General features: G+C 37.6%; 1 protein-coding gene across 1 annotated transcript in view; it reads left to right on the plus strand.

Moving 5' to 3' along the window:
• Positions 1-23,475, plus strand: part of METTL24 (methyltransferase like 24) — a 122,389-nt gene that overhangs the window by 52,814 nt on the left and 46,100 nt on the right. Inside the window, exon 4 of the mRNA XM_036871091.1 lies at positions 5,754-5,982. Within this exon, the coding sequence (XP_036726986.1) occupies positions 5,754-5,982 (229 nt within the window). The remainder of the gene's footprint in view (positions 1-5,753; positions 5,983-23,475) is intronic.

The raw sequence follows: 23,475 nt of genomic DNA on the forward strand, positions 1-23,475 counted from the left end.
ACTTCTCCTGGGAAAAACACTAATTGTCTTACTTCTTCCAACCTTTCTGTCTTCAGTGATGAGAGTTAAAAACTTTCCCTGTATCTGCTCTGATTTTATTTTTTTATTTTTTTAAACAGCTTTAAATTGAGATATAATTCACATAACACACAATTCATCCATTTAAAGGGTACAATTCAATGGTTTCTAGTCACCACAGTCAATTTTAGAACATTATCATCACTGCAAGAAAGAAGGCCTGTAGCCAGTAACACTGACTCTCAATTCCCTCCAACCCTCTTTCAGCTCTTTGTCTCCCAGTCCTAGGCAACCACTAATCTACTTTCTGTCTCTATAGAGTCACCTATTCTGGACATTTCAGATAAATGAAAGCATACAATATGTGGTGTTTTGACTAGCTTTTTCACTTAGCATAATGCTTTCAAGGTTCATCCATGTTGTAATATGTATCAGTACTTCATTCCTTTTTACTGCCAAATAATATTCCATTGTATGGATATACCACATTTTATTTATTCATTCATCAGCCAATAGACATTTGGGTTGTTTCCACTTTTTTGGCTACTATGAATAATACTACTATGAACAGTCATGTATGAGTTTTTGTGTGGACATATGTTTTCATTTCTCTTGGTTATATACCATTTTATGTTCCCACCAGCAATGTATGAGGGTTTTAATTTCTCCACATTGTCATCAACACTTACTATTATTGGTCTTTTTTTTTTTTTTTTAACACACACACACACACTGTATTTTATTTTTACAAGAGATAAATAGACTGACACCATATTATTGGTCTTTTTGGTTGTAGCCATCCTAGTAGATGTGAAATGGTATCTCACTATAGTTTTATTTTGTTTCTCCCTACTGGCTAACGATCTTGAGCATCTCTTCATGTGTTTATACTCTGAGCTTTTGCTTCTTAGGGAACATAAAGGATAGTCACCTTAATACTCTTAGAAATATTTTAAAAGAATAACCAAGGACTTGAAACAGTGCCACATCCATCCCTTCTACTCTTCAGTAACACTGAAGGGGATGCAATTGCCAGCACTGTAGCTAGTTCAAGGGACACTTTTATACAACATGGGAAAGACATTTCCTCTCTCAAGAACCTTTACTTATCTGCTGCATAATCATTATAGTGATTAGGCATGGTGCCCCCTCGAATTGTTTAGTGCACATCCCACCCACCCACACTTAGGGATCCTAGTTGTTGCTCTCTGAGACATCAGGAGAGGAGGGCAAAAATGGTTACTCTGTTATTCTACTACCTTTGGCTGTTTAGTCCTGTAATCTGCCCCCTTCCTATTTCTTCAACAAATCCCTCAGATTTGATGGCCCTTCTGTACTGAAGAGTTTTTGTGATCTCAAACCTCTCCATTAACATATACAGCATAATATTTATAAGCATGAGTTATATAATTTATCTCTCCGCCATATAGAAGGATAGGTTACAGTCTTCATGAAGGCTTATACCTTTGAATATATGTATTAACAGCTTAACTATTTCAAAAATGGGTTATAGTAGAAATTGCTAATTGTCCCCCAATATTCATTCTTCCATTCTTCTTTGGTAACGGAACTCCTGAGTTTAGCAGGGCACATGGCCACCTTGCCAAAGATTGCATATTCTAGCCTTCCTTGCAGCTACAAGTGGCCATATGACTAACTTTGAGCAATGTGATACGAGTGCAAGTGATGTGTGCAATTTCTAGGCCATGCCTCTAGGAAGAAAGGATGTGACCTTCACCTCCCCTTTTACTTTTCTTGATGGCTGGAATGCAGTTGTGATGGCAGGAACTGGAACAACTGTCTTAGACCTTGAGGTAAAAGCCATATGATCATGATCTATATCTATATATGTATATATATAGATATAGATAGATAGATAGATAATTTCTATAAAGTAAACTTTTCTACAGCGAATTCTCTTTCCAGTTAAATAAGAGCAGAAAATAGTTTCCTTATAGACTAAATACATTTTTGCTATAAAAAATAATTTTCTTTTACTTAGTTTATTGTAGTTATTTGTTCAAAAATCTTTCTTTACTACTTCTGAGTTTCTTCAGATCAAGGATCATGTTTAATTTATCTGTCTGTCTCCGGTGTCTAGGGTACTGCCTTGAACATATAAAGTGCTCTGTAAATATTTATTAATAAACATGAATAAGTCAGTGAAATGTAGCCCATTCCATTCTGTGTTGGATATTGTACTGTATATTCTGGGAATTCCAGACCCTACCTAATAGTTTTCTTTTACTTAGTGCAGCATTTTGTGGGTTTGTCTGTGATCATTCATCTATCTTCTCAGCACTATGGATACAGAAATAAGCCAGATTGACACAGCCCTTTACTTTATGGAGCTTTACTATCTAGTAGCTGTCAATTTCATAGATCCCTAAGTTCACAAATATTCCTTCCATGATTCTGTGTCCTGCCCTTACTTGCAGTGAGGTAGAGTGTAAAGAGCACATGCTTTGGAACTACCTGGATTGGATTTGAGTCCTGATTTTACCTCTTTGGGCCACTTTTTGCAACACTTATGTATATTAAATTTGTTCTTCCTCTTGCTTTTTACACCTACCCCAAACTTGACTAATTTAAACTAAGTGTGAAGAAGTAGCAATACCATTTTGAATAAATGAAAGTAAGAATTACAGACCTTGATAAAATAAATGTAGTTTATTACTTTCCAATACAGTACATATTATATATTTAGATTAAATGGATTTTGTTTAGTAAAAGCATAACAAAAAATTTACAAATTTCAATAGTTTCATGTTATTTAATGTATCATACAAAATAGTTCCTCTTCATCTAATGATTAACTTATATATGTGTATGTGTACTTATGATATTTCTAATAGAGAATCCTTGTACATGTGTAGAAAATCTCTGGAAGGATACACAAAAAATTGCTAACTGATTATCTCTGGAAATTGATGGCTAAAATTCTCGTGGTAGGAAACTTTTACTTTTCGTTTTATATACTTATATACAACTTTAACTTTTTCTAAGTGTGTTTGTTATTTTTTTAATTGTAAGAAACTAGTTTAAATTGAAAACATATCAATACATAATATAGTGCCTTACTAAAAAAACTAGTTACACAGCTGTTATGTGGTTAATTCTTAAAAATTTCTGAGGGCTTGATTAAAATACATACATGTTTTACAGTGGAAAGTGTTTTCTTGAAATTATATTCTGAAAATTCATGGAGAAATCATTCACATTTTTTACATAGAAAATTTATATAGAAATTATATTTAATGAGTATTTGACTACTATTTGACTAGTATTTGACTAGTGTTTTGTTCTCTTAGTAAAGCTACAGAACTGCCATTTTTCCATTGGGTTCCATGTTTCCATGATAACACAGGTTTGCTCATCTAAATTTCAAAAAAATTCTTTTTTTTTGGCCACGTCACGTGGCTTGCAAGATCTTAGTTCCCCGACCAGGGATCGAACCCAGGCCCTTGCAGTGAAAGCGTGAAGTCCTGACTGTTAGACTGCCAGGGAATTCCCTAAATTTCAACAAATTCAATTAAGTGAAATATCTCTTGGGACAGGTGAGTTCTATAACATTCTGATCTATAAAGAAATAAATCTGTCTACTAAAAAATGCTTTGCAGCGTCTACTGCAACTCTTAGATATACATTTAATGCCAGGTTTATCAGTTAGCTGTTGCTATGTAACAAGTCACTCTAAAACTCAGTAGCGGGCTTCCCTGGTGGCGCAGTGGTTGAGAATCTGCCTGCTAATGCAGGAGACACGGGTTCGAGCCCTGGTCTGGGAAGATCCCACATGCCGCGGAGCAACTAGGCCCGTGAGCCACAACTACTGAGCCTGCGCGTCTGGAGCCTGTGCTCCGCAACAAGAGAGTCCGCGATAGTGAGAGGCCCGCGCACCGCGATGAAGAGTGGCCCCCGCTTGCCGCAACTAGAGAAAGCCCTCGCACAGGAACGAAGACCCAACACAGCCATAAATAAGTAAATTAAAAAAAAAAAAAGAAAAAAAAAAACAAACCACAAAACTCAGTAGCTTAAAACCATTATTTATTATTGCTTACATGTCTGCAGATCAGCTGAGCTTCAGTTGATCCACGTCAGGCTCAGCTGAGAGACTTTACTTCAGGCTGAGGTGGCTAAGGGCAGCTCTGTGTTTCACAGAAGGCCAGTGGATTGTCTGGGACACCTCTGCTCCTCATGTCTTTTAGTTTCCTGAGACCAGCAAGCTATCCAGGGTATGTTATTGTCACAATAATGGTACAAAAGAGTGAACCATTGTTCATTCTTGAAGTGCTGGAAGCCTAGGATCAGGACTGGCATCATGTCCCTTTCTTCCAAAAAGCAAGTCACACAGCCAAGCCAAAAAATCAAGGGACAGGAAAGGACACTCCATCCGTGATGAGCATGGCAGTAGTGTGGGTGAAGGGGTGAAGAGTTAGGGCCAGCAAGTGAATCTGCAACACCAGATTAGATAATGAACAAATTGGGGGAGAGCTTAGATAGAGATTACAATGGTCTGAGCTGTGTGGGTTCAATAGGAGGTTGAAAATAGGAAACAGGATCTCTTGGGTAGAAGGAATGGGAATGTTTGTGAGAAGAGTGCTGAATCTTTTCCTAGCCAAAAGTGTCAAGAGAATTATAGCTGAAGAATAGCAGAGGGCTAACATGACATGGGTCCAGTGAGATTAAAAGAATGTAGTGGGAATGAAGGGAGAGAACAAGGCAAACAGAATATTAAGAATGTTTAGGTGGAAGATCTCTGTACTGAAGACTTATTTTAGTTAACTAAATTGTTACCCAATAAGCTTGTATATTTCCAAATTATAAAATAGTCTAATAGTAGAGTCTAAGAGGATGAAGCATTTCTGCCCTGGGTTCAGGTTTGGCCAATGCATTATAGATACTCTGGGATTTTGGTAACTTTAAGCACATCTAATTATAGTATTTGGGGCAGAAAAGTCATAATCACCATTTTTTTAAAAAAAATCATCTTCTCTTGGTTAATTTCACGTTTTTTCATTCAAAATGATGCATTAATCAAAGTTATGAATCTTACATCACCAAGTAAGGAATATTTATTAGTAAATTAAAAATTTGTAACTATATGAATATTCCACAATATGTGTTACCTAACTGGGTACTTAAGTACAATTAATTCATGATTTCTACCCCCTGCTGATGTGAATTTAGGTGATATACCTCTTGCTTCTTGAGTACTAGATCCGGTAGAACCACATACGTCTGCCTTTTTTCTTTAACTGTACTATTTAAAATGCACTCCGTTCTTAAGAAAACAGCTGTTGTCTTTAAGTCAAACTGCATGCACAGCACCATGGCCATGCACCTCTCCCTAAGGGAACTGGTGCTCGGACTTATATTTTTGACATATTCTGAGAAAATCTCTTAAGATGACTAGATAGTCTTCTTTGTTTCATTGCTACTATAGTTTATATCTTTTTTAAAAAAATCAATTTGATGTGCTTTTACATGTTTGAACATGTGATCCTCTGGTCTGCATTTAGCACATAATTTCTCTCCTTTCTTTTATCCAGAAGCTTTTAGCTTTAATGCTTTTTGTGAAGGAAGGTTTATGGAATGTGTACAACCAGCCATGTGTTAAAACAGGAGAAGGCTTGATATGACTAAGAAAATTGACCTTGGCACTGTCATTTTGGTCAATATAACACTTTTGCTCCATATATTTTTTTGTTGTTGATTTTCATCCTCTTTCTTTACAGGCTGGGAAGTGATGATACCCATTTTGAGGTCGGCATGGCCAATGATGGATGTGAAGTGCATCGTTTTGATCCTACTGTTAAATCAGCTCATGTTCTGGAGAGTGAGCGTTTTTGGTATCACCGCTTGTCCGTTGACTGGCGGGACTCCCATCCAGCTGTTGCTGCCCAAAAACCATATAGCAACACCAGAAAACTGAGAACCATTTTGAATGAATTTGGGCATCACAAGGTCAGATTTTTCATTTGATTTCATAGTTAAAGTGAACAAACTCATAAGCTTTTTTTTTTTAAATTTATTTATTTATTTTTGGCTGTGTTGGGTCTTCGTTTCTGTGCGAGGGCTTTCTCCAGTTGCGGTGAGCGGGGGCCACTCTTCATCGCGGTGCGCGGGCCTCTCACTGTCACGGCCTCTCCCGTTACGGAGCACAGGCTCCAGACGCGCAGGCTCAGTAGTTGTGGCTCACGGGCTTAGTTGCTCCGCGGCATGTGGGATCTTCCCGGACCAGGGCTCGAACCCGTGTCCCCTGCATTGGCAGGCAGATTCCTAACCACTGCGCCACCAGGGAAGGCCGCTTTTTTTTTTTTTTTTTTTTTTTTTTTTTTTTAAATTTTTATTTATTTATTTATTCGCCTATTTATTTATTTGGCTGCGTTGGGTCTTTGTTCCTGCACACGGGCTTTCTCTAGTTGAGGCGAGCGGGGGCTACTCCTCGTCACAGTGTGCGGGCTTCTCATTGTGGTGGCTTCTCTTGTTGCGGAGCGTGGGCTCTAGGCGCGCGGGCTTCAGTAGTTGTGGCACGCATGCTCAGTAGTTGTGGCTCACGGGCTCTAGAGTGCAGGCTCAGTTGTGGCGCACGGGCTTAGTTGCTCCGCGGCATGTGGGATCTTCCCAGACCAGGGCTCGAACCCGTGTCCCCTGCATTGGCAGGCGGATTCTTAACCACTGCACCACCAGGGAAGGCCGCTTTTTTTTTTTTTTTTAATGCAAACCAAGGATTGGATAGTTGAAGGTCCAGTTTTAACCTTACTGATCACTTATCATTATTTATAGAGTCAGCTCTGTAGATATAACGTTTTGTCAAGGATAGAGATTTTAAATTGATTTCAGGATTTTAGTTGCTGTTGAGTAGTGCTAAGGTTTTGACCAAGACTTGCCAAGGAGAATAAGAAACTTACTCTGGTGTGGGCAAAAGGGTACCATTTCCATTTGGGAATTGATTTTAAATTTCCAGACAGAGCAAACTACTTATTTCAGCTTCAAATACAAAAAGTAATCAGAACCAGGTTTGTGTTTGATAAGAGATCGCTTGTGTATCATGTTTCTCACTGTTGTAACAATGATTTTGAGTCTCCAGTCTCTTAAAGGTCAGAAAATACATGTAGCTTTGATTAAAATGTACTTTGTAAAATTGAATGGACATTATGTGTATTACAACTGATATAATTATGTCAAAAGACGTCAAATCTCTACAAATATTTTATTGTGAATGGATAGCAAAAGGAAACTCAATCTTTGAACTGCGTTTTTTGAAAGCAATTTTTAGCTGTGACTAATTGCATTCTGTAGGTAGATACTAGAGAAGTTCTCCTGAGTGTAGTTGTCTTGCCTTTGATTACCAGCTCTTCTTGGGCTTGGCCTATCTTGGTCTATTATTCCCAGCCAGAGATGGCATGTAATTTAGGACATGCCAGAATGGGTGTTCCTGAGATACAGTGTACATGGAACTCAATTTTAAATCTGAGTTGGCTGCTTGATCTTTAATAAAAAGACTTTTCCTCTGCATTGTTCTTTTTGCTCCCCCTCCACCTCCTCCCCTTCCTCCTCCTCTTCTTCTTCCTCTTAAAAAAAAATCCAAAAACAGAAAAAATTCCTTTAATTGGACAACAGGAACTTCTTCAAGAACAACTTCAAAGAATTTGGTGTTCTTTTAACATGTGTTTTGAATTTTGTATTTGTATTTGTATTTTGATTTGCCATTGAGAGTAACTAGCATTTAATAGTTAGGAGCCTTAATGAAACACATACAGGGGTTTTTGCGTAAAATCTTTGAACAGAACCCAAGGAAGTGAGAGCATTTTTCAGAATATTATTTTGTTTTTGCTGCTTGTTACCTTCATAGATGTGTTTTTTGCAGCCGAAAATTACAGGCTTGACCCTTTTAGCATGTCAACTCTAGGTTATTCAAAGAGCTAACTACTGATTCTTTGTGTTCATTTAGGAGTCTTGCTGCTCCCCCTTAATGCTCTTTACATCCTGGCCCTCCACCCCCATTCTTCAAAGAAAAGACTGAGTAGAGAAAAGAGGTGAAACAAAAAGCCATTTTGCTTCTTTTGGATAATATTTTAGCCAAAGATTTGGAAAATGTGAGGATAAAATTGACTTCGAAAAATGATCTGTGGATATAATTTATCTGTGCCACATTTCATATGAAAAACGCGTTTTCGGATAACCAGGTAGGCGCCTGGATTGTGCTTGTTTAATTAACTCCATGGGAGCTGCAGTGGGCAAACCTTTATGCTGTGGCTGAAGGATGACGCCTTTTACAACACTGCTCCTGAGACAGCAGAAATATTTATAGTGATACTTAAAAAGGATAAATGTTTTAAAGGATTTTTCGTATTCTTAGGGCTATTATTTTATTGAAAACACTAATAATGACACTTAAAAATGATTAAGATGGTAATTTTATGTTGTGTTTTTTACCACGATAAAAAAAAAAAAATGGAGGAAAAAACCCCATAAATAATGAAATGATCTGGCTCAGAATTGCCAGGTATGTATTTGTCGCTTAAAAAAAGAGTCCCTTGCTGAAAATTGGAAAGATACTGGTATTCTTTCATAGAGATTTTTTGGGTGAATGCTTTAAAACAAAAACAACAAAATCTAAAGCCATTGGTGAGTGATTGCTTCCATTAGGAACATGCTTCTAGAAGCCACGTGGTGCCAGATAAAAGGAAACCTCATTTCTGGCCTGCAGCAGGCAAGGTCTGTTTTCATTTTTCTGCGTGTGTACAGACCCTGGTAAATATGATGTAGCTCTGGCAGGGAAAACAAATAGGAAAAACACACTAAAAAAGGTCAGTGCGTTTGCCTTGCCTCCTTCACTTATTTTTCCTGCAAGTGACTAAAGAAACCAAAGGGGTTTTGTTGTTTTGTTTTCACTTCATGACTTTAAAATATTTCATATAGTTTTGCGATGTTTTCCATTTTAAGGAGTTATTTTTCTTCTTCTCTTTAGCCATACGTACATTCCAGCAGCTCAGGCAAAAATGTAGGCAAAAATGAAAGGCAGAATTTTGAGATGGTGACAGTAAAATGCATGTGGCTTTCATACTGCTTTTAAAACTCTTCGGTAATTTAAACTTCAAACCGTAGATCAAAAAACCTTTCTAAAGCGTCAAGTGAGAGCAGCTGTATCAGCAAAAGTGTGTGCATGAGAAGCCCAGTCTGTCAGGGAATAATATCACCTGGATCCAGTGTTATTTGGAATGATTAACTGTCTTCTCTTGGCTGAAGTGCTTGTTGCTGTAACTATGCATAAGAATTTTTCCAGAACATGACTAGAAATATCGAATCTGAGATTTCTGCTCATATTAATCATAATGGGTGCTTTCTTCTGAAGACTTTATTACACAGAGTATCCTAAATGATCCAGGCTGGTTAATGAGAATTATTATTTTCAGTCATAACCATGCTGAAGATAATATGAATAACAGGACTGCATTAGAGCTTACCTCTGTAAGCTCATTACTCTAGGTTTGAGGCATGGGTGCTCTTGTTGGTTTTTGGCATTGGGCAAGTCATTTAACCTTTCTGGCGCTCAGTTTGACTGTCAGTAAAATGAGGATAATGATACCACCTAAATGGATTGTTTCTGAGAATTGGATCAGAGAACACAGTGTGAAAGCCTCCAGCAGAGTGCCCGGCGTCAGTTTGTCATTCGATTGTAAATTCAAAGAATTTTTATTAACAGTTTCAGTAAGTTTTTACTAAATTTCATAGAAATGTTTTCTTTTTTCTCTTTGTTTCCAGGGAAAATATATCAGCAATTTCTTTGGAAATTGCTAACTGCACCTAATTCTAGTCAAGAGTTTTTTTTGTTTTTTTTTTTGAATTTTGGTAGGAACTTTATAAATTTATTTATTTATTTATTTTTGCTGTGTTGGGTCTTCGTTTCTGTGTGAGGGCTTTCTCTAGTTGCGGCGAGCGGGGGCCACTCTTCATCGCGGTGCGCGGGCCTCTCACTATCACGGCCTCTGTTGTTGTGGAGAACAGCCTCCAGACGCGCAGGCTCAGTAGTTGTGGCTCACGGGCCCAGTTGCTCCACGGCATGTGGGATCTTCCCAGACCAGGGCTTGAACCCGTGTCCCCTGCATTGGCAGGCAGATTCTCAACCACTGCGCCACCAGGGGAGCCCTAGTTAAGAGTTTTTAATGAAAGGTTTGTGTGAAATTGAAGGGAATTGGTCCTTCAGACTTGGTCATAGAAGAACTGTTTTTGTTTGCTGCCTCAGGGCACTGAACAGCTTTGCTGGTGATTGTATAGAAAGTAAATTCTGTGCTGTATAGAAGTGAAATAAGCTGCTGAGAATTAATTCAGAGCAGATGTAGACCATGGGGTTGGGGCTGCTGGTCAGGTGATGCAGGTGCAGCTGACTTCCTGCCTGTTCAGCCCTGGGGGGGGCAGGTCCTCCCTCGCCCAGGTGTTGCCCCCGAGGCTGAGTGCCCGCTTGGACTCTGAAAGGAATGCCAGTTTCTGCTTTCCTGGGAAGCCAGCCCGCTATTAATTGCAAAACATCTGTTGTATGCTTGGTGCTGTGTCTAAGAGAATATGAGCTTTGAAATTAAACTACAAAAAGATTCCTTTTTCTTCTTGCTTATCAAGTTTGCAAATATAAACAATATATTGATACTGCCCTACATTGAAATGCTCGTTGGGAATACTGTTCACACTTTGCTGTTGGAAATGGAAAATGATAGATTTTCTTCAGGAAGAACATTGGACCATGTGTATAAGTTATGTCACTTTTTATTTCTAGAAATCTTCTTTGCCTTAAATTCTGTTTTGTCTGCTGTTAGCTCTGCCATACCAGCTTTTTTTTGGGGGGGGGGAATACGTTTTATATGAAATGATATTCTAGAGTCCTTTATTTTTATATTTTTTGGATATAGTTTTAGTTTATGTGTCGCCTGTAAGAGTGACATATTAAGTATAGGCCTGGATTGTGTTTTTAAATCCAATCTGAGAGTCTGTCTTTAAACACGTGTGTTTAATTCACTTAGCTTTATAATTATTGTGATTACTGGCATATTGGACAAATTTCAATTCTTTTAAATTGGGCTTTTTTTTTCTGTATGTTTTCTTGCAAAAGCTTTTTTTTTTTTAATTCGTCTTGGTTACCCTTAAATTTTAAATGTATATAATTAACTATAAAATTTTAAAACAACGTATCAAATTATTCAGTATTTCTGTATTCCTCCTAAACACAACAAGGATCCTAGCAACTTAACTACCCATTGAATATGAGCCCCACATTGCTATTATCTGGAGTTTTAGTTTACCCCTTTAAAATTTTTATATTTTCTTTTGAAAAGATATAAACATAAAAGTTGGAAGTTATGAGAATAAGAATAATACACTGAACTCTCATATATTCATCACTGAGATTCATCAGTTGTTAATATTTTGCCACACTTGCCCTCTCTCATTTGTACAAATATTACATTTGCATTCGACTATTGTCTCTGCAGATTTTTTAAAAACTCAATGGAAAGGAATGGATGGATACTTCTATAATACATCTATCTATGTATGTGAATTTAATCCATTTGTATTTATCGTGATTGCTGATATATTTGGATTAATTGCATCTTTGATATATCAGCTGGCATCACAATTAATGTTGAAACAATGAAAATATCCTTATTAAAGTCAGGGAAAAATAAGGATACCTGTCATTATCATTAAAAAAAACTGGATTAGAGCTCTTTAAAAAAAAATCTTATTTTGAGATAATTATAGATTTGCACGCAGTTGTAAGAAATAATACAGAGATTCCATGTACCTTTTCCCAATGGCAAACCTATAGTATGATATCACAGCCAGTATATTGACAATGATACTGTTCAGATACAGACCATTTCTAGTACCGTCAGTATCATGTTACCTTTTTATAGCCACACCTACCTTCCTTTTCCCCACGTCTTTCCCTAGCCCCTGATAACCACTTATCTGTTTTCCATTTCTATAATTTTGTCATTTCAAGAATGTTATATAAACAAAATTGTACAGTGTATAATCACTGTTGTTATTTAACACAGTTCCTAAGATAATAGTTAACCCAATTAGAAAAGAGAAAGAATCTTAGGGGTAAAACTTAGGAAGAAGGAGCTAAAAATTGTTATTATTGTATGCATATGTATTATTATTATTATTGGAGCACTCATTATTGGTAGATAATATGATTGCATACTGGAAAACTCAAGAGAATCTAATGAAAAACCATCAAACAATAAGAGAATTTAATGAACTGTTTGAGTGCAGTGTACAAAAATTAGAAACGTACACTTTCATGAATAACCAGAATATATAAAGGCAGAGAAGACACCGTTTACAAAAGCAACAAAAAAAAGATAAAAATAAACTTAAGACATGTGCAAGATCTATAAGAAGGAAACTTTATTCAAGAATTTAAAATAACACTTGAACAGATTCAAAAGCATAGCATGTTCTGGGGTAGAAGGACTCATCATCGTAATGATTTAATCTTTCTTATGTTAATCTATTCATTTAACATGATCCCAGTAAAATTGCCGGTAGAATCTTATTTTTTTCTTTTCAGAACAATAAACACCTTTATTACACGAGCTAAGATAGGAGGGAAGAGGATTTATTTGCCTTTCCAGGCCTTGATTTCCCTCAGATAGAACTCCAGCTCCTTTCCCTCTAGCACATAGCCATCTACTCGGCCACACTGGCCTGGTCTTTTTTTTTTTTTTTTTTGGGCCTGGTCTTGAAGCGATGCATGCAAGAAGCTTGCCCTGCTGGAACTGCTCCTCTAGAAGACTGCTGATTTTGGCATTCTTTTTCCTTTCATCATATTTCTTCTGAATTTTTTTGATTGTTTTTAGTTTAATATCTCTTCCTCCTCAGGAGTCATCTTGGCCCCCTTCTTGGGGCAGTGCACAGTGGGACTTGTGCCACTGTCGGTATGGTGTGCTGTCAATGAGCATGATGCAGTTCTTCACCAGGGTCTTGGTACAGAACAGTTCGTGGTTGGATGCATTGTAGACAACATCAATTATCCTTGTCTTGCACGTACAACACTCCAAGCCCCAGAAGAAGTTCCCCATATCCAGCCTCAAGGCCTGGTACTTCCTGTTGCCTCCCTGCCCATGGACTGTGTGTATGCAGTGGGGGTCAACCTTGGTGTCAGTGGGGTGTCCCAGCTCATACTTCTGCTTCTTGTGGTAGGGCTTTCTCTTGCCCCTAGTCTTGCGGCGCTTGTACCAGTTGTCCCGAGAGATGCCAATCACTCGGTGCTGGCTAGAAAGAGCTGTCTTTACTCCTTTGTTTATTCTTGCCTCCTTTGTCACAGATTAATTGACCATAAGTGTGTGGCTTTATTTCTGGGCTCTCTGTATTGTTCTATTGATCTACATGTCTGTTTTTGTGCCAGTATCATACTGTTTTGATTACGGTAACTTTGTAGTATAGTCTGAAATCGGGGAGTGTGATTCTTCCAGCTCTGTTCTTTCTCAAGATTGTTTTGGCTATTTGGGGTCTTTTGTGTCTCCATATAAATTTAAAAATTTTTTGTTTTATTTCTGTGAAAAATGCCATTGGTATTTTGATAGGAATTGCATTGAATCTGTAGATTGCCTTGGGTAGTATGGCCATTTTAACAATATTGATTCTTCCAATCCAAGAACACAGCATATTTTTCCATCTGTTTGTATCTTATAGTTTCTGGAGTACAGGTCTTTTGCCTCTTTAGGTAGGTTTATTCTTAGGTATTTTATTCTTTTTGCTACAGTGGTATTGTTTCCTCAATTTCTCTTTCTGATACTTCATTGTTAGTGTATAGAAATGCAACTGATTTTTGTATATTAATTTTATGTCCTGCAGCTTTACTGAATTCACTGATGAACTCTAATAGTTTTCCGGTGGCATCTTTAGGATTTTCTACGTATAGTATCATGTAACCTGCAAACAGTGACAGTTTTACTTCTTCCTTTCCAATTTGGAAGGAATTCCACTCCTGGTTATATCCGAAAAAAACCCCACTAATTCAAAAAGATACATGCACCCCAATGTTCATAGCAGCATTATTTACAATTGCCAAGACAAGGAAGCGGTCTAAGTGTTCATCAACAGATGAATGGATAAAGAAGATATGGTATATATATTTATACACACACACACACACACACACACACACACACACAATGGAATACTACTCAGCCATAAAAACGAATGAAATTTTGCCATTTGCAGCAACGTGGCTAACCTTGGAGGGCATTATGCTAAGTGAAATAAATCAGACAGAGAAAGACAAATACTGTATGATATCACTTATATGTGGAAAATAAAAAATACAGCAAACTAGAATATAGCAAAAATGAAACAGACTCACAGATACAGAGAACAAGCTAGTGATTACCAGTGGGTGGGAGGGGTGATATAAGGGTAGGGGAGTAGGAGGTACAACTACTGGGTGTAAGATAGGCTCAAGGATGTATTGTACAACATAAGGAATATAACCAATATTTTTTAATAATTGTAAATGGAAAGTAACCTTTAAAAATTGTGTAGGGGGAGATTGGTTCAAGATGGCGGAGTAGAAGGATGTGCACTCACTCCCTCTTGCGAGAGCACTGGAATCACAACTAACTGCTGAACAATCATCGACAGGAAGACACTGGAACTCACCAAAAAAGATACCCCACATACAAAGACAAAGGAGAAGCCACAATGAGATGGTAGGAGGGGTGCAATCACAATAAAATCAAATCCCATAACTGCTGGGTGGGTGACTCACAAACTGGAGAACAATTATACCACAGAAGTCCACCCACTGGAGTGAAGGTTCTGAGCCCTATATCAGGCTTCCCAACCTGGGGGTCTGGCAACGGGAGGAGGAATTCCCAGAGAATCAGGCTTTGAAGGCTAGCGGGATTTGATTGCAGGACCTTGACAGGTCTGGGGGAAACAGAGACTCCACTCTTGAAGGGCACACACAAAGTAGTGTGCGCATCAGGACCCAGGGGGAAGGAGCAGTGACCCCATAGGAGACTGAACCAGACCTACCTGCAAGTGTTGGAGGGTCTCCTGCAGAGGTGGGGGGTGGCTGTGGCTCACTGTGGGGACAAGGACACTGGCAGCAGAAGTTCTGGGAAGTACTCCTTGGTGTGAGCCCTCCCGGAGTCCACCATTAGCCCCACCAAAGGGCCTGTAGGCTTCAGTGCTGGTTTACCTCAGGCCAAACAACCAACAGGGAGGGAACTCAGCCCCACCCATCAACAGATAAGGGGATTAAAGTTTTACTGAGCTCTGCCCACCAGAGCAACACCCAGCTCTACCCACCACCAGTCCCTCCCATCAGGAAGCTTGCACAAGCCTCTTTGATAGCCTCATCCACCAGAGGGCAGACAGCAGAAGCAAGAAGAACTACAATACTGCAGCCTGTGGAGCAAAAATCACATTCACAGAAAGATAGACAAAATGTAAAGGCAGAGGACTATGTACCAGAGGGAGGAACAAGATAAAACCCCAGAAAAACAACTAAATGAAGTGAAGATAGGCAACCTTCCAGAAAAACAGTTCAGAATAATGATAGTGAAGATGATCCAGGACCTCGGAAAAAGAATGGAGGCAAAGATCGAGCAGATGCAGGAAATGTTTAACAAATACCTAGAAGAAGTAAAGAAAAAACACCTAGAAAAATTAAAGAACAAACAAACAGAGAGGAACAATACAATAACTGAAATGAAAAATACACTAGAAGGAATCAATAGCAGAATAACTGAGGCAGAAGAACAGATAAGTGACCTGGAAGGCAGAATGGTGGAATTCACAGCTGCAGAATAGAATAAAGAAAAAGGAATGAAAAGAAATGAAGACAGCCTAAGAGACCTCTGGGACAACATTAAATGCACCAACATTCTCACTATAGGGGTCCCAGAAGGAGAAGAGAGAGAGAAAGGATCCGAGAAAATATTTGAAGAGATTACAGTCGAAAACTTCCCTAATATGGGAAAGGAAATAGCCACCCAAGTCCAGGAAGCACAGAGAGTCCAAGGCAGGATAAACCCAAAGAGAAACATGCCGAGACACATAGTAATCAAATCAACAAAAATCAAAGACAAAGAAAAATTATTAAAAACAACAAGGGAATAATGACAAATAACATACCAAGGAACTCCCATAAAGTTAACAGCTGATTTCTCAGCAGAAACTCTGCAAGTCAGAAGGGAATGGCATGATATATTTAAAGTGATGAAAGGGAAGAACCTACAACCAAGATTACTCTACCAGGCAAGGACCTCATTCAGGTTCGACGGAGAAATCAAAAGCTTTACAGAGAAGCAAAAGCTAAGGGAATTCAGCACCACCAAAGCAGCTCTACAACAAATGCTAAAGGAACTTCTCTAAGTGGGAAGAAACACGAGAAGAAAAGGACCTACAAAAACAAACTCAAAACAATTAAGAAAATGATAATAGGAACATACATATCGATAATTACCTTAAATGTGAATGGATTAAATGCTCTAACCAAAAGACACAGGCTTGCTGAATGGATACAAAAACAAGATCCATATATATGCTGTCTACAAGAGACCCACTTCAGACCTAGGGACACATACAGACTGAAAGTGAGGGGATGGAAAAAGATATTCCATGCAAATGGAAATCAAAAGAAAGCTGGAGTGGAAATACTCATATCAGATAAAATAGACTTTAAAATAAAGAATGTTACAAGAGACAAGGAAGGACACGACATAATGATCAAGGGATCAACCCAAGAAGAAGATGTAACAATTATAAATATATATTCACCCAACATAGGAGCACCTCAATACATAAGGCAAATGCTAACAGCTCTAAAAGAGGAAATCGACAGTAACACAATAATAGTGGGGGACTTTAACACCTCACTTACACCAATGGACAGATCATCCAAACAGAAAATTAATAAGGAAATGTAAGCTTTAAATGACACAATAAACCAGATAAATTTAATTGATATTTATAGGACATTCCATCCAAAAACAGCAGATTACACTTTCTTCTCAAGTGCACACAGAACATTCTCCAGAATAGATCACATCTTGGGTCACAGATCAAGACTTGGTAAATTTAAGAAAATGAAATCATATCAAGCATCTTTTCTGACCACAATGCTATGAGATTAGTAACAAATTATAGGGAAAAAAACATAAAAAAACGCAAACACATGCAGGCTAAACAATACGTCAGTAAATAACCAAGAGATCATTGAAGAAATCAAAGAGGAAATCAAAAAATACGTAGAGACAAATGGCAACAAAAGCATGACAATCCAAAACCTATGGGATGCAGCAAAAGCAGTTCTAAGAGGGAAGTTTATAGCAATACAATCCTACTTCAAGAAACAAGAAAAATTTCAAACAATCTAACCTTACACCCAAAGGAACTAGAGAAAGAAGAACAAACAAAGCCCAAAGTTAGTAGAAGGAGAGAAATCATAAAGATAGAGCAGAGGGCCTTCCCTCGTGGCACAGTGGTTAAGAATCCACCTGCCAATGCAGGGGACGCAGGTTCAAGCCCTGGTCTGGGAAGATCCCATGTGACACGGAGCAACTAAGCATGTGCACCACAACTACTGAGCCTGTGCTCTAGAGCCCATGAGCCACAACTACTGAGCCTGTGTGCTACAACTACTGAAGCCCTCATGCCTAGAGCCCGTGCTCTGCAACAAGAGAAGCCACTGCAATGGGAAGCCCACGCACCACAATGAAGAGTAACCCCCACTCACCACAACTAGAGAAAGCTAGCGCGCAGCAACAAAGACCCAATGCAGCCAAAAATAAATAAATAAAATAAATAAATTTTTAAAAAAAGATCAGAGCATAAATAAATGAAAAAGAAACAAAGAAAACAATAGCAAAGATCAGTAAAACTAAAGGCTGGTTCTTTGAGAAGATAAACAAAATTGATAAACCTTTAGCCAGACTCATCAAGAAAAAGAGGGAGAGGACTCAAATCAATAAAGTTAGAAATGAAAAAGGAAAAGTTACAATGGACACCGCAGAAATACAAAGCATCCTAAGAGACTACTATAAGCAACTCTATGCCAATAAAATGGACAACCTGGAAGAAATGGACAAATTCTTAGAAAAGCACAAGCTTCCGAGACTGAACCAGGAAGAAATAGAAAATATGAATAGAGCAATCACAAGTAATGAAATTGAAACTGTAATTAAAAATCTTCCAACAAAAAAAGTCCAGTACCAGATGGCTTCACAGGTGAATTCTATCAAACATCTGGAGAAGAGCTAACACCTATCCTTCTCAAACTCTTCCAAAAAATTGCAGAGGAAGGAACACTCCCAAACTCATTCTATGAGGCCACCATCACCCTGATACCAAAACCAGACAAAGATACTACAAAATTAAAAATTACAGACCAATATCACTGATGAATATAGATGCAAAAATCCTCAATAAAATACTAGCAAACAGAACCCAACAACACATTAAAAGGATCGTACACCACGATCAAGTGGGATTTATCCCAGGGATGCAAGGATTCTTCAATATACGCAAATCAATCAATGTGATACACCATATTAACAAATTGAAGAATAAAAACCATATGATCATCTCAATAGATGCAGAAAAAGCTTTTGACAAAATTCAACACCCATTTATGATAAAAACTCTCTAGAAAGTAGGCATAGAGGGAATGTACCTCAACATAATAAAGGCCATATACGACAAACCCACAGCAAACATCATTCTCATTGGTGAAAATCTGAAATCATTTCCTCTAAGATCAGGAACAAGACAAGGATGCCCACTCTCGCCACTATTATTCAACATATTTTTGGAAGTCCTAGTCATGGCAATCAGAGAAGAAAAATAAATAAAAGGAACACAAATTGGAAAAGAAGAAGTAAAACTGTCACTGTTTGCAGATGACATGATACTATACATAGATAATCCTAAAGATACTACCAGAAAACTATTGGAGCTAATCAATGAATTTGGTAATGTTGCAGGATACAAAATTAATGCACAGAAATCTCTTTCATTCCTATACACTAACAACAAAATATCAAAAAGAGAAATTAAGGAAACAATCCCATTCACCATTGCAACAAAAAGAATAAAATACCTGGGAATAAACCTACCTAAGGAGGTAAAAGACCTGTACTCAGAAAACTATAAGACACTGATGGAAGAATTCAAAGATGACACAAACAGATGGAGAGATATACCATGTTCTTGGATTGGAAGAATCAATATTGTGAAAATGACTATACTGCCCAAAGCAATCTACAGATTCAATGCAATCCCTATCAAATTACCAATGGCATTTTTTTTTTAATACAACTCTTTTTTTTTTTTTTTTTTTAGATTTTTATTTATTTATTTATTTATGGCTGCACCGGGTCTTCGTTTCTGTGCGAGGGCTTCTCTTGTTGCAGCAAGTGGGGGCCACTCTTCATCGCGGTGCGCGGGCCTCTCACTATCGTGGCCTCTCTTGTTGTGGAGCACAGGCTCCAGCCGCGCAGGCTCAGTAATTGTGGCTCACGGGCCTAGCTGCTCCGCGGCATATGGGATCTTCCCAGACCAGGGCTCGAACCCGTGTCCCCTGCATTGGCAGGCAGATTCTCAACCACTGCGCCACCAGGGAAGCCCCAATGGCATTTTTTATAGAACTAGAACAAAAAATCTTAAAATTTGTATGGAGACACAAATGACCCCGCATAGCCAAAGCAATCTTGACAGAAAAAAATGAAGCTGGAGGAATCAGACTCCCTGACTTCAGACTATACTCAAAGCTACAGTAATCAGGACAATATAGTACTGACACAAAAACAGAAATATAGATCAGTGGAACAGGATAGAAAGCCCAGAGATAAACCCACGCACCTATGGTCAACTAGTCTGTGACAAAGGAGGCACGGATATACAATGGAGAAAAGACAGTCTCTTCAATAAGTGGTGCTGGGAAAACTGGACAGCTACATGTAAAAGAGTGAAATTAGAATGCTCCCTAACACCATACACAAGTATAAACTCAAAATGGATTAAAGACCTAAATGTAAGACCGGACACTATAAAACTCTTAGAGGGAAATATAGGAAGAACACTCTATGACATAAATCACAGCAAGATCTTTTTTGACCCACCTCCTAGAGTAATGGAAATAAAAACAAAAATAAACAAATGGGACCTAATGACACGTAAAACCTTTTGCACAGCAAAGGAAACTATAAACAAGATGAAAAGACAACCCTCAGAATGCGAGAAAATATTTGCAAACAAATCAACGGACAAAGGATTAATCTCCAAAATATATAAACAGCTCATGCAACTCAATATTAAGAAAAATCAGACAACCCAATCAAACAATGGGCAGAAGACCTAAATAGACATTTCTCCAAAGAAGACATACAGATGGTCAAGAAGCACATGAAAAGCTGCTCAACATCACTAATTATTAGAGAAATGCAAATCAAAACCACAATGAGGTATCACCTCACACCGGTTAGAGTGGGCATCATCAGAAAATCTACAGACAACAAATGCTGGAGAGGGTGTGGAGAACAGGGAATCCTCTTGCACTATTGGTGGGAATGTAAATTGATACAGCCACTATGAAGAACAGTATGGAGGTTCCCTAAAACACTAAGAATAGAATTACCATATGACCCAGCAATCCCACTCCTGGGCATATACCCAGAGAAAACCGTAATTCAAAAAGACACATGCACCCCAATGTTCATTGCAGCACTATTTACAATAGCCAGGTCATGGAAGCAACCTAAATGCCCATCGACAGATGAATGGATAAAGAAGATGTGGTGCGTATATACAATGGAATATTACTTAGCCGTAAAAAGGAATGAAATTGGGTCATTTGTAGAGACGTGGATGGACCTAGAGACTGTCATACAGAATGAAGTAAGTCAGAAAGAGAAAAACAAATATCGTATGTTAACACATATATGTGGAATCTAGAAAAATGGTATAGATGAACCAGTTTGCAAGGCAGAAATAGAGACACAGATGTAGAGAACGAATGTATGGACACGAAGTGGGGAATGGTGGTGGTGGTGGGATGAACTGGGAGATTGGGATTGACATATATACACTAATATATATAAAATAGATAACTAATAAAAACCTGCTGTATAAAAAATAAATAAAATAAAAATTTAAAAAATTGTGTTAAAAATCCTGGAGTAAGGATGTCATAAAAGAAGGAATGATTAATTTGATTACATATAAATATAAAATTTCCTCACGTTAAAAATACCAAAAGCAAAATTAAAAGGCAAATAAACTGAAAAAGTATTTATAACTCATTTCATAAGCAGAGAGCTAATTTCACTGGTATGTAAGAGCTTTAACAAATCAATAAGGAAAAGATTAGCAACTTAATAGAAAATTTGATAAAGACTGAAAAAGTAGTTCACAAAAAAGGAAATACAAATGGCTCATGAAAAGGTATTTAAACTTGCTCATAGTATGAGAAATGGAAATGAAACTACCCTTAGATACAATATTCTCAGGAATCAGATTATCACAGATAAAGAGTGGCATGAATATAAATTGGTACAGTCTTTATGCCAGGCCGTTTGGCAATATCTGTTACATTGCAGATGCAAATACCTTTTGATCCGTCAATTCTACTTCTATGAATTTGCCATACAATCGTACTCCCATATATGTGAACTGATATATGAACAAGGTTATTATTATTATTTTTTGCCTCATTGTTTGTAATAGCAAAGGATAGGAAATAATCTACATGTTTACCATTGTGGAAGTGTTAAAGCAAATTATTTGACTTGTATTCAGAATACATAAAGAACTGTACAACCAAAAACGAGACAAAAAACTCAACTAAAAAATAGGCAAAATATTTGAACAAACATTTCACCAAAGAAGATATTACAGATGGCAAAGCACACATGAAAAGATACTCAATTTTGTTAATCAACAGGGAAATGAAAATTAAAGCCACAATGCAATACCACTTCACAAACACCAAGATGGCTAAAATTAAAAAGGTTGATGATACTAAGTGATGATGAGGATGTGAAGTAACTGGAACCATCAAACATTTCTGGTGGGAAGGCAACTTCTTTGGAAACGAGTTTGGCAGTTTCTTACTACGTTCTTACATTTACCAATTGACCCTGCAAACCCACTCCTAGGTATTTACCCAAGAATGTTGAAAACATATGTCCACACAAAGACTTGTACTTGAATGTTCATAACAGCTTTATTCATTATCACCCCAACTGGAAACAACCCCATTGTCCATCAACAGATGAATGGTTAAGGAAGTTATGGTTTGAATATACCATATACAATATACCATATACAATTCCATCCATCTATGATGGAATAGCACTCAGCGGTAAAAAGGAACAAGTATAGTGATACATCAACATGAACAAATCTCACAGACTTCATATTGAATGAGGGAAGTCAGACACAAAAGATTACATGTTGTATGATTCTCTTTAGTGAAGAAGAAAAACTATCCTACAGTGATAGAAATCAGACCAGTGGTTGCCTGAAGCATGTGGTGGTGGAATGGAGGAGATTTACTGAAACGGTCACAAGGGAATGTTCTGGGGTGTTGGTGGTTACATGGGTGTATATGTATGTCAAAAGTCATCAACCTATATACTTAAAATATATGAATTTTGTTGTATATAAATTATATCTCAATAAAGGCAAATTGCAGAAGAATGTATGTTGATTTTTATAATTCACATACTTGTTTTTATACATATAGAATCTCTCTGAAAATATATACAAGAAACTGGTGATACTAGTTGACTCCAGGGAGAAGAACTGAATGGATGAGGAAGGGACTCTACTTTCTATATCTTTTAATTTTACACCTTGTGAATATTTTAAAAATTAAAATATTTTCAATGCTTCTCCTCCAATTTCCTTTATTCTCTACTTCTGGTGTTCCCTTTAGATGTCTTTTGGAACCTCTCAGTCTTGAGAGGTTCCTCCTTGTCTCTCAATTGCTTTTTCGTATTTTAAAATCTCAGTCACTGGCCTACTTTTGGGTGAATTCTTCCGTGCTGGCTTCCAATTCTTTAATTTTCTTTTTAACTGTGTCCAGTCTAGAGTTCATACCCTTTGTTGATATTTTTAAGAATTACAATTATTGTGTTTTTCACTTCCGAGATTTTTAATTGGTGTTTTGCCTGTCCATCCGTTCTTTTTTAGTTCTGCATGTTTTTATTTCAAAGTGTATTGGCACTACTTCCGTCTTTGTGAAAGTAAATATTATTCTTACTGATTGCCCTGAGTGCCCTAAACATACTTGTTTTAAACTTTTGTCAGACTGTTCAACAAAATTAATTTAATCTCAGAATGAAGTAATGTTCCAGTTATTGCTTTGGTTGGCTGTTTCTCATCATTTGATTTCTGTGTGTATTTTCGAGTTTCATTTGTTAGTTCATTTTCAGTGGAAGG

The sequence above is a fragment of the Balaenoptera musculus genome, chromosome 12 (genome assembly GCF_009873245.2).
Source record: "Balaenoptera musculus isolate JJ_BM4_2016_0621 chromosome 12, mBalMus1.pri.v3, whole genome shotgun sequence".
Lineage (NCBI taxonomy): Eukaryota > Metazoa > Chordata > Mammalia > Artiodactyla > Balaenopteridae > Balaenoptera > Balaenoptera musculus.